This window comes from Passer domesticus, chromosome 9, assembly GCF_036417665.1.
Source record: "Passer domesticus isolate bPasDom1 chromosome 9, bPasDom1.hap1, whole genome shotgun sequence".
NCBI classification, from domain to species: domain Eukaryota; kingdom Metazoa; phylum Chordata; class Aves; order Passeriformes; family Passeridae; genus Passer; species Passer domesticus.
Window position 1 is genome coordinate 15,610,413 of NC_087482.1, and position 12,520 is coordinate 15,622,932.

At 40.0% G+C, this 12,520-nt stretch overlaps 1 protein-coding gene across 1 annotated transcript; it reads right to left on the minus strand.

Moving 5' to 3' along the window:
* Nucleotides 1–399: 399 nt before the first annotated feature.
* Nucleotides 400–12,177, minus strand: LOC135307686 (IQ motif and SEC7 domain-containing protein 2-like). Its single transcript, XM_064432092.1, has 4 exons — nt 11,742–12,177; nt 10,736–10,912; nt 4,531–4,580; nt 400–3,125 (listed from the first exon to the last, which is right to left on the minus strand). The coding sequence occupies exons 1-4, from the start codon at nt 11,761–11,763 to the stop codon at nt 2,673–2,675; spliced, it is 702 nt and encodes a 233-aa protein (XP_064288162.1). The 5' UTR covers nt 11,764–12,177; the 3' UTR covers nt 400–2,672.
* Nucleotides 12,178–12,520: the final 343 nt, after the last annotated feature.

Below are 12,520 nucleotides of genomic sequence, written 5' to 3' on the forward strand. Positions count from 1 at the left end.
CAGGCATTAAACTGTGGCTCACTGTTTAAGCACAGAATATATGTAACTCTAATTTAAATGAATGAAAGGGTTTTTTAAACACAAAGCAAATGCAGATCTGGGAGATTTAACACCTTCAGCGTTAATCAACACAGTGAGTCAGATTTTCCTCTCCACTGCTACTGCATATTCTGCCTTTATTCCATCTACAGAATTTTACTTCCATTATGCCTCTGCATCTGAAACAAGTACAGACTCCATCACCCAGTGAAGAGGAGCTTTCTTACCTCTGTTTTAATTAAAAGATGCAGTTTCTCAGAGATGTTTGCACCTAAATGGTTCTTCATCTTTTCTGGAACAACCTATAAATTACAGTTAGACTCTACTATTGGTACAGATGTATGAAGAAAAGTCTACATATTGAAATATGTTATCACTTTACTTCAACTAATATCAACAGTAACACTGATATATTTTGCAATTATACAATATGTAGAGTGTAGCCTCACACTAATAACATTAGATGACATGCAGACAGTTCTACTTTCCCTTATAAGAACAGTATATATTTTTTAAACTGCAAGGAACAGAGCCTCAGGGGACCCAGGTGAGCCCTCTTAAGGTAAGCCGCAGAATTTAGAATAGAATGAGTGACACAGAAAAATAATAATAATCACTTGTTTTCTTTTCATGGAGATCATTCTGAGGAGAAGGAGCAGAAGGGGAAAACATATTGCACATGTGTGAAACAAACGTGGACTGCTGGAAACAAAAGGCTAAACTCTAGATTGCTGTATTTGCTCTCTGTGGAGGTGAACAAAGTGCTCAGTTTGCAGTTCTGCTGGTATTGTGGTATCCATGGTATGAAAGGGAAAAAATGACTGAACCTCTCCCATCCTCCCCACGCTAGAGATGCCATGAGCAAGCCAACAGGACAAGTCACTCTGTTGCTCCCATGTCCTCCCGATTTGGGACGCTTTTATTACTGTTTGTTTTCTGTTCCACAGAAACCCGACTGGTTGGAGCTGTGATTACTTTTACCCATCTCTCACTGGAACTTTTTGCTCATCTTCTTCAAGGTTTGCTTTTAGGCTGGTACAGTTTTGCAGTTGTGATTCCTTTGTCTCTACTGTTTAGGTGTTAAGTCCTTGCAGTGGCTCAAAGTGCTGAAACTACAAAGTAGGTGCCATGGATAACTTTGTACAGGATTTCGGGATACAAATTGTAGAGAAATTTGCAAATTGTTTGGTTACAACACATAAGCAACAATAGCACAGCCTATTTTTATGTGATGTCTTGCAACTAACTGGACTATGGAAGTGAAGGTTTGAGCATAAACTCAGCCTGCTGAGTGCTGGGTGTTTCAAACTAACAAATGTGATGAGTAAAAATGGTAAAGCCACTTCATTGCTAGCACATGGCTACATGGAATTACAGATTTTGAATTTTTTTTTAATATATATATATATATAAAAAAACCCTATACTAAATTCTAAAACAAACCTTCAAGTTTTAGAGCACTTCTACTGGAAACACTCTGGACTAGAATTCAGCTTCGCTGGGGGTAAAAATGAGCAATTATGGTAAACAGGAACCAAAGTAGCTGAGAAGGATGGAGGTTTGCCATTTTCATGTTTGAGATGAATGTTTTTGCAGTGTTTACATGCACCTGGCGGAACTCTTCCCATGTGCTCGTTCAATCCATATGCTTACAAAAGAAATGTGGATCATGTAAATTCACAGTTATCACAGCCTTTAAAGTGTCTAAAAACTTGTGTGACCAATGCTCGGAGGTGCCCCCTGGTAGGTGGGCACCCTCCATTGCTACGGAATAATTACTGCATCTTAACGAGTTTGCTTACCTGAAATAGCAGAGCAGCTCTAATACTGATTACGTATGATATCATCGTGTTAATAAAATAAGGATTTATACAAAGCAGTATTGGACTATAACATTTAAATGCTATGTTACTTGGCACATTTAGTAATGATTGCTTAGAAATCTTAACAAGTCCAGGGGACTTGTGATGAAAATACTGAAATGTTTGAAATTGGTTTCTAACGTTTAATGGTTTTGGTCTACTTTCATATGCTATTCATCTATTATACTGTCCTATCAAGTAAGTGGAATTCCTTGTAAAGTCTATACTGCTAGTTTTGTGGACTGAAAAAATTTCTTTCCAAGCACAAATGTTAACTATACAGTATATATATATATATATATATATATTTATATGTATATATTTATATTATATAAAGTTTACTTACGTACTTTCATCAACCATATCAGGTCTACTTATTTTTTTTGCCCATTGAGAGTAAAAGAGCAAGAATGCAACACTTGGTTCTGTCTGACTTTTTTCCCTGTTTTTTTTCCATAGGCTAGCTTTTCATTATGTGTGTAAAATTGTCCAGGGGTTTGGTGTAAAAGGTAGCTTTCCTCAGATTCAGCAAGCAGCACGTTGTCAAGGCAAGTTTGGAAATAAGAACTAACCAGATGGTGGTGAACATCTATCCAGTAGATAAGTAAAACCAGTATGGCCTGGGCTAACTGGAATTATTTTATTTAGTAACAGCAAGCCTTTAAGCTCATTAAACGGCCTGGGTAAAAACTGACGGTGTGATTTTGTTGCTTCCTCTAAGTGCCTTTGCAGCTGGGTTTGGAACTAGAGTCACGAGGAGGGTCTTTAGGCCTAGACTATGGTGCTGATGCCGCTGTGTTTGGGCTTGGTGCTGGCGGCGGCGGGCGGCGGGGGCGGCCCGTGGTGGTGCGGGCCGTGGTGCGGGCCGTGGTGCGGGGCGTGCGGCAGGTAGGGGCCGTGCCCGTGGCCGTGCCCGTGCTGGTGGTACTGGTGCGGGTGCGGGTGCGGGGGCGGGTGGTAGTGGTGGTGGTGGTGGTGGTGGTAGGGCGGCGGGTTCTGGTGGCAGAACTGCGCGTGGTGCGGGTGCGGCGCGGCGGCCGCGCCCTCCGCGTGGTGCGGGGTCTGCGCGGCCGCGTGGCTCTGCGAGGGGGGCTTGCCCCTCTTGCTACCGAACAGGGACCCTAGGAGTGAGGAGGAGTTGGGCATAGTCTGGTGAGGGCGAGATGGACACTCTCGGGTTGATGTAGCTCTTCGGCGCATGTGAGGACTGCTAATGATGGACCCCTAAAAAGAAATTAATAGAAAATAAAAATTAAAAAAAAAAATATCTTGAAATGTTCGGAAAGGGAAAAAAAAATAAAAAAAAAAAAAAAGAAAAAGTTCACACTGACCCACAAACTCCTCCTTTAGGGTTAACATGGGTGGATTATGTTAGAGAGCTCTAGGGGAAATTTTATCTCCACCTTCCCTAAGTGGCCAGTGGGGCACTCATGCCCTTCTTAGAGGATGTTAAGCATTGGGTGATTTTCTCTCAATATTTTGACATAAAGTGATATGACTTCAAATTAAAAAAAAAAAATGTCACGGAAATGTAACATGATATAAGACCTACGAGTGTGTTTTTAAAGGAAAAATACATTTTAAAATACTGCAAAAAATACCAAACTTGCTTTTTTACCACAAAAAAAAAGCGCTAGATTAAATGCAACCTAAATAGTTAAACATACAGCAGCAAATATTACAGTTACAGCTCAGATTTTAAAATGGTATTTAAATATTTATTTATAGCAGTTTTCCACTACTATATATGACAGTGCTGCTTCTCAGGCCTACCTCTGCATTTTGTGTTAAATGGAACCATACCATTTTTGCCACTAACATTTCTATGTGCTTATATTTTTCTGACCTATGGTCCAACATTCTCTATTATTTAGCCTGGAATTTAGTTGCTGAAGTTGAGGGTTTGTATTTTTAAAGAGTTATGGGACACAAGAGTAGTTAGGCAAAGTATGCTAGATTTAAACTGTAATCTACCTAAAGCAAACACAAAAAAAAAAAAAAAGAAAAAAGAAAAAAGAAAAAAAAAAAAGAAAAAATCTGTAAGCTGAATTCAGAGACATGAACAGTATATATAAATGGTTTGAAGATGAATGAAATCTCATGAAATCCACATTGAATTCACCTATCTGAATAATTTTTTTTGTCCTCCCATGCCCTATCTGTGCAATTCCATGGTGTCATGACTGCATACATTTAGCAATTGAACTCGAAAAGAAGCAATGGGGATGGTTGAGCATGACAGTCAATAGTTGTAGCTAAATATCAAACAGCAAGAACAGTGTACTTGGTAACAAAGAGCAAGGTGGGCTTTTAAGCTGGGACCAGACTGAAATGGTGGCAAAAAGACACATCATATCCATTTAACCATGCTGGCAGGAACAAAGGGAACAAGGTTAGCTCAAACCAAAAATGGCATTGCTCTAAAACAAGCTGTCAGTGCTTTGTAAGCTGGAAGAATACAGAGTGAATAGCCTAGGCATGCATTTTACTCGTGGCAGGCAGGTTATATATATGTGTATATATATATATGTTAGAAGAAAAAAGAGCAAAAAAATATGTATGTATATAAAAGAAAGGTTTGAAATGCACATCATCACATCCAGCTAGACATCAGGAACTTCCTACTTACTTCCATATTGCTGTCTAGCGATCCTGCACTGCTGCGTCGCCCACGCTTGCCTGCCCAGGACATGCAACAGCAGAGATTAGAGACTGCGACACGACCGGCGCCAGGAGCCGCGGCCCCACAGCCCCACAGCTTCAGGGCCAGCAGGGACAGCAACTCCCTGCACCTGCCTGCGTTTCTAGGGGATCAGTGGAAATTTGGAGAGCTGCTGGTGCTGGGGATCGGCTCACACGAGCAGGGGGTGATTATTTTGTTGGTAATTTGCACAACTTTTGAAGTAGAGGTGTTTGGGCAGCTGGGTTTAGTGCTGCGCTTGTGATGCTGAGCAGCAATGATTTTAAAGGGTTTGGTTTACTGGAAGCTAATCGGCCATGGAGGTTTTTTTTTCTTTAAATATTGAGATATAATTGTGGGGTGGCATTAACTTAAATGCAAAATTTAACGTTGAAATATTCTGAACTTCAGTGTGGGGCACTGTGAGGGCCATCGGTTTTATCAATTAATCCATTTTATCACTTCATCGGTTTTATCATTTTATCGAATTTATAATTTCAATTTCAGCTTTGAACCTCAGTGGATTTCATACAATATTCTTTCATGAGGTTTAAAAAAAACCTAAACTTAATTTTTGATCAGTAAATCTGGAATCTGTCTTGACATTATGGCTAGATTTTGTTTGTTTAGCTGTGCAGTGCTTTATCTTTAAGCATGTTGGATTTGTACTCCAACAGTCTCAAACTGCAAAAACTTTTGCCTAAACCCACACGTGAAACTCCAGACAGTTTGCCTAAAGAGCCAGAAGACCTCAGTGGCTGGATAGGACACAGGATCTCAGATTTTCTTTCTCACTTCACAGCAGAGAAAATAGCATCTGGCTGCAGTGGAAATAGAGATTTTTAGAAGATAACTTGTGGAGCTTTGCTTTGCAAAGTTTCAGAATACTTTCCTGGCAGGGTGCAGAAACAAAGCTGAGCTTTGAGGAGCCCTCCTGGTGCTCAGAGCTTCCCTAAAATCTGCAGGGCTTTCGAAACCAAAGCTTTCTCAGCACTCTCTCCTTGTTTTCCTGCAAGGCCAAATATCAGTCTCCACCCTGCTTTGGCTGCATTCAGAGTTTTCTACACTGAGAGGTAGTTTTGGCAGAGAATGTGAGGATTTCAGCATCACTTAACCAATTAATGATGTACCCTCATCACAGACACCCCAAAAGCACCTGTGATCAGAACTAGAGAGCAGTGGAACTGCTCATAGGGCAATTCAGACTACCCAAAGGATCAGGATGACCAAAACCTACCACCTGCTGGATTTATAAGCATAGTATTGACCTGGTTGGTCACAGAACACTGCCCTGAAACAAGTTTCTTGTAAGAGCTACAGTTCCAGGCTACTGGAACATTCTCCCCTCTTAAAAAGAGTTGCTCCCCAGTACAACCCCTCTGCAGTGACATTAAATTGAGGGGAAGGCGTTTGTGGTCAAGGTGTTGTGTTTGACTTGAGAAATTCATTGGGATTTGGAACAATTTCCCTGGATGGGCTCTTTGTCAAAAGCTCACTGCTTCATCTCCTGCTGCAGTTTTAGCCTCAGCCAAACTCTACTATCTTATGAGTCCCCCAAGAAAAACTGGGTTTGTTCATCCCTTATGTTGACTCCTAGTCAGGTTTGATATTTTTCTGCTCTGATAACGGGATTAGTACTGATTAACACTCCAACCCCTCTTGCTTGCTGATGCAAACACACTGCGGCAGCCACCTCGGAACTTAGCAGTCAGGGTTGCAAATAAGACTGAGAGCTGACACGGGGCATTAAACGTGGCCAAAAATGAAGGAAAACACAACAATCCAATGCCTTTTGCATATGGCAGGAGTCACAGTCTGATCAAATAACCACGGACACAGTAAATACGGACAGAGAGCGACAGATGGAATTTTGCTCAGAATAACTCCAGGGCAAAGTAGTACTTGCAAAGCCAAGAACAAACAGAAAAATCCACCTTAAATGCCTGTAATTTCCCTCAGATAGGCACTACTGCCGTACAGAGGCTTAGTTCTTTTTCTTAAAAACAAATTGATCCCGATTCTGTGCTGACATGCAGTGTGGTGGGTTTACTCAGTAAATCCCCTGGAGCATTCCCCCTGCCAATGTGTGTTTATTCCAGACTGTTCCCTGGTCTTTGGGATAGCATCCCATCGCAGAAATGCCTCCCTGGAGCTCCAGCCTTCACATGCATCTCAGGGAAATTCTAAACTAGAACTGCACCCAAGCATGTACTGGCAGGATAATTAGTAGCTGTGGTACAAAGCAAGGTGGTATTTATCAAATCTGAAGATTAGTTTTGCTTAATATATTAAGCTTACTTTAATATTTTAAGGCTGTTAGAGTGGACTTTAATTTATAAAAATAAATTTTCAATTAATTTAACCTTATCTGTTAGATATGAATATTCCTTGCAAGAAATATCTTGAACTTACACAAGTGTATGCCTCATATATGAACATGCACTATATAGGGCCAAGAACATTTCAAAATTTATAGTAGAGATATGAAGTGATTACAAGATTTTTACAAACTTAACCATGCCAAAAGAATATTGAGCTTCATTAATAAAGGCCACTGCACCTTGCAGAATGGATGTGTGCAGGACACATCACAGGATGTGTGGTGATCTCACAGTTTAGGCTACAGATCAGCTCAGTACATGGAAATATTTCTCACTCCTGCTCTGTAGTTCTTGAAACTCTTCTGGGCCAGTGAGATAACTGATAGCTAAAGACTATCAATGATTTGATATTATGATTTAGTATTATGATTTGGCTTTGAGTGTCTTGGGGGAGAAAGCTTGGAAAAAAGTTTTAAGTTAAATTACTCTCTCCAATGACTGGAGAGACCACTTTTGAGGGGGAAAGTACTGTTTGCCACCTTTACATTTTCAGCTTGTTTCTGTGTGAAACAGGTACAATCTTAAGATTTCACACTGAAACAGAACTATTTTAATCCTGGAAATACCTTTGGTTTTGTTTTGATTTTGCAGTAATCATTTTTGGCCTGTGGCTGTTTTAGACAAGCCCAGCTCTCAGTAACAGGAACCACTGCACCACCCTCACCTGGTCAGTACTACCTGGCTGTGCCAGTTGTGGAGTACTGGGGCAAACAAGAAAACTGCAATTTTTAAACCAGTTCAGTGTGTAAATACTACTCCCACCTTACAGATTAGTGATGTGGGAATAAAGTTTGAATTCCTCTGTAAACTCAGTGTAAAAGCACTGGGTCCCCCAGCAATTCAAAGTGGCTGGAATTCAAATTGAAGAACCTAAAATCAGTGCAATGGGACTGTTTCTGGGAGAAACAGAATGGGAAACACAGCCAGTCCAACTCTTTCTGCTCTGCTTTAGTGACCAAATCATTCTTCCTGTGGAACAGTGGCCATGAGGGGACATCACACTTTTCCCATCTTTCTGTAAACTCATAAAACTCAGCTTTAGATTCATTAAAATTTGCCTGGCTCTAATATTTTTGTATAAATTAAGAATTTCAAGGTCTGGGAAAAATAAATTCAGTTCTTCCAGCTCAAGAATGTGCAATAAAAATTATACATTTATCTTTAGAGAAAAATAAAGCCCTAAATATTTTTGACATATTCGCATCTTGGAACACTTGGATGTCACATTCTGTTTTATATTCCATGGAAAGAACTGTCAAGGCACAAGGAACAACAGCATCTCCCAGTGAAGAGATCCTCAGCATATCCTTCCCACAGCTGGGAGTTGAGCTGCTGTGGCCAAGGCATGGAAACACTCTCAGGAAAGGATACCTGATGGACACATCCTGCTTTTCTGTGCATGCCCAGCCTAGGAGGCAGAATCAGTCAGGGTATTTGCTAGATCTCAGAAGCTGCTGAATTGTCACTCAGAGAAATTTAGTAATTTCCACAGCCTCCATTTACTGGGATGTCTGGGGGACAGCAATGGATTTTTTTCCTAAATAGTTCTGTCAAGTACCTGTGCAGCCAAATGCTGTTCAGTCACATTTCCCTTCACTGAATAAACAGTTAAAATTTTGAGTTTGCAATGTTCACTGGACATTTACCTGCCTTCCTGCATAAATATGAAATCAGGCCATTTTCTCTTGTTTGTTAGATTTATTTTTGATTCAAGGTAGAAAGGTCTCTCTAAAAATCTACTTTCCTACAGGCCCACACACTCCTGTTCCTCCTCCTTGTTCATCCTGTGCTTCATCCACAGAAGGATTTGAGGGAACCTAACTCAGGCCTGTTTTAGAGAAGCAATTTAATATGGGATAATCACTGAGGGGCAGTATCTTCCTAACTGAAAGAGATTTCTTTGCTTTTCTGTGGATCACTTCTCCCACATTAAAAATAAAATTAGCCTCACATGCAAGCTATTCCCTGAGAGAAGGCAGAATGATATGGATCATCTCCCTTAAGTCATTCCACCAAATAACAAAGCAAATAACAGGCTGGTTGTTTCTCAAGTCAGTTGCACTGCACAAGACCAAACAGAAGCTCTCCATAATTCTCAGTTATTTCAGGTTAAAATTAAGTTTAGTTGGGTTTAACAAACTCATTGATAAACCCTGCAGTCTGTGAGTGATTTCTACTTTTTGTCATGGAAAAAGGTTATTTTCAGTAAGAAGCATGCCAGTTGTAGGCATGCCCTGTGAAATGTGTTTGTGATTACAAATGTTGGTTTGTTGAATTAAACCCATAATATGAATTCAAATACATGGCAGTGTTTGAAAGAGAGGGATGAGTAATTCTAATGGAATGAAAAAATTAATCAGAAATCACATTTAGGGGTACAGATACCCACTGAACTCACATATTAACAATATGGTAGTTCTCATTCTAATGAAATAAAACCAAAACAACAGAAAAAGATGAAGTATCTTCAAATCTGAGAGATAAGAGTGGTGAAGACTAGGGCTTGATCTAAAATCCGCTGGAGCCAAGCAAGCACCAATAGTCAACTTCAGCCTGATTTTGGATCAAGGGCCTAAGTCTTTTTAATGAAGCACATGGAGATGTGAGTATGAAAGCCTAAACAGAGAAGAAAAGAATTGAAAGAGCTCACTCTCTACATATTTGTATGCACATACATATACCCACAAAACACAGGCTATCATTTCAGTTTACAACAATTTTATTTATTGCAGCATAGCTAATGTCTCCTCTTTAGTTAAAAAAAAAAGGAAATAGGTAAGTAGTGTCTACTACCAAAGATATACAGAATATTGAAATTATGACTACACTGGACATCATCACTGCAATTGAAAGAACAAAGCAGAGTATGCAACACAGCCTATGAACTAAAAACCAAATAACTAAAAAAAATAGAGTTGCTACTATCTATGGAAGTACTTTCTGAATAGTGGACATGGTGTTCAGATAAGAGTTCTTGTCAGTGACAGGAATCTTTAACACTGAAAGATTACATGGCTATGCCAGGTGTGAGGCAAACCATCAAATAAAAACATGCCCAACTTCCCCTGGCTTGCTTTGGCTAACAAATTGTATCACCACTGCTTTCCAGTCTTTAACCAGTTAATAAAACTTAAGACACATCAGTGGCTTTGTGGGTTATCAGCATCCTTGTCCAATAGGGCTTCTTTGGTTCTGTTGCAAAGAGTACTTCACAACAACTTCTTTTTGCAAGAATTAGGAACTGTGTCTGAGTTACAGAACCAGAAAAGAGCATCAGGGGCACACTGGTGTTACACAGCTCTAGAGAGAATTTAGTAGGGCTTCACTCAGTTTCATTCATCGAGGTGGTGACACAGGTACACTTGAGCACAGAGTACACAGAAAGCGCTCGTCACACAGAGACCAGGAACTTTCCTTCCCTTTCCAGGCCTAGTCTATGAGGGGGAAAAAGCAAAGGCAATGAAAAAAAAAGAAAGGAAAACCAAGTGAATTGCTCCTAGCACAAGTCAGTCACTTCTGTTTTATTAAAAACTTACAATTTTTCCTCTGTCTTCACTGTCCTTTAAAAGTTTCTATAGCAACCTACAACGGCTTTAATACTTTCAAACAGCAGCCGCTTAACAGAACAAAGGTAAAAAAAAAAAAACCCAAAACAAACAGAAATTAACCACGAGCCGAGGAGGGGGGAGTAAGGAGCTACTTGGAAGTGTAAGATTCCACCACTGCTATTTGTGGAGGCATGCAGCGAGCCGGGGAGGAGAGGCAGCTCTTACCTGCTTCGGACAGGTCGCGCAGGGAGGAGCTGAGCGCGCTCCGCTTCAGCCCCTCGCCGCCGGCGTAGCTGTCGTCCAGGCACGCCCGGGGCAGGGTCCCGTTCCCGGAGTCCTTCTTCAGGCTGGAGCACTGCGACATGCTGGGATGCACCACCCCCTTCTGCTTCTCCAGCTCGGCTGCAACACACACGGGGGCTTTTACAGGGGTGTTTGTGGGCATGAAACAACCCAGAACGTCCCACAGGGAGTTTCACCCCTCTACCCACAGCTGGATTTCTCTTTTGGGAAAATGGGATAAAATTTCATCTTCAGACACTCACGGGACTACCAGCAAAATGTATCGGTTTGGACCATGACTTCCTTACTGACCACAGGAATTGCAACCCGGAAATGAAGAAAAATTCAATGAAGCTTATTGGAAGAGCCATCATTGGGAATTTCAGTGTGAGGTAAATTGCCCTTAAAATTCCTGCTGTAATTTGTGATACAAATCACAGAGCCAGCTCTCCTCTGTCCACATTATCCCTAAAATTCTTACAGGAATTTATAGTACAAATCACAGATCCATCTTTCTTCTCCACATTATCCCTAAAAATTCCTGCAGTAATTTATACTACAAATCACAGATCCAGCTCTCTTCTGTCCAAATTATCCCTAAAATTCTTCCTGTAATTTATGCTACAAATCACAGACCCAGCTCTCCTCTGCCCATTGTTATTTGCAACTTGTCCAAGATGAATTCCACTGCAGCTACACTGCAGTAAATAGTAGTCAATGAACTCAGCCGGGGCTTAAGGCATTATTGGCTTTTTCCTTCTTCTCAAGATAAAGTCACAGAAAAACCCACATTATTTTGAACTTTTACAGAGTTCTAATGTGTTATACTCTTATACTTTTTATTAATGGTAATTTTTAATTTAAAATTTAAATTTCCCAAGGGTAATATTACTTTTTATTATTTTGATTAGCTGGAAAATGCTCCATTATATGTATCCTTTGTACTTACACTCTATTCTGTGCTTTTCCATTTCTTGAACTTCTGCAATTGATTCCCTCAAATCATCTGTAAACTTCTTCCTGTCCTGAGGATTTGGTGCATTGAAATTTATGAGTACTTTGATATCTGCTCCTGGAACAGCTGACGTGAGCCGAATGCCATTGGGATAATCTGGAAGAAAAAGGCAAGAAAAACTAAGCTCTGATTAATACAATTACTTTTCTTTTAATAAAAATACCCACAAAACCGGAAAGCTTTTAGTAATATTACCACAGAGGATACAAAGTCAGAGAAATAAAAGTCTGACAGCATAAAATTAGAATAAAAATCCCTAAGGTACATTGGAACAGCCTAACTGTCAAATACTGAACAAATACTGAGAGATATCTTTATGTAGCTGCTGCCCTTAAGGCACAATATGCAATATATATCAAAAACAGTAGGAAAAAAAAAAAATCTAAGGGGATATTTTTTTTTCATGGAACAGATCCCATGATCACCTTATCCACTTGTGACCAAAGTTTTGCTGAGTGTAAAGGCTACTTGAAGACATTTCAAATGCTACAAATGATCTTTTACTTTTAACTCACCATTTGCGGGTGAGTTGACACACAAACAGGTACAGATTTAGTATTTCCTATTGGATTGTTCTCCCTGTACATGCTACTTTCCTTTTTTTCTTTAAAATGAAATTAAAAGTATCTGTGAAATCACATACTGAAGAAGTAAAAGGACTGATTTGGTTTTTTCACCCTTCTTTTGACCCATATTATGGACTTTTAATAAAA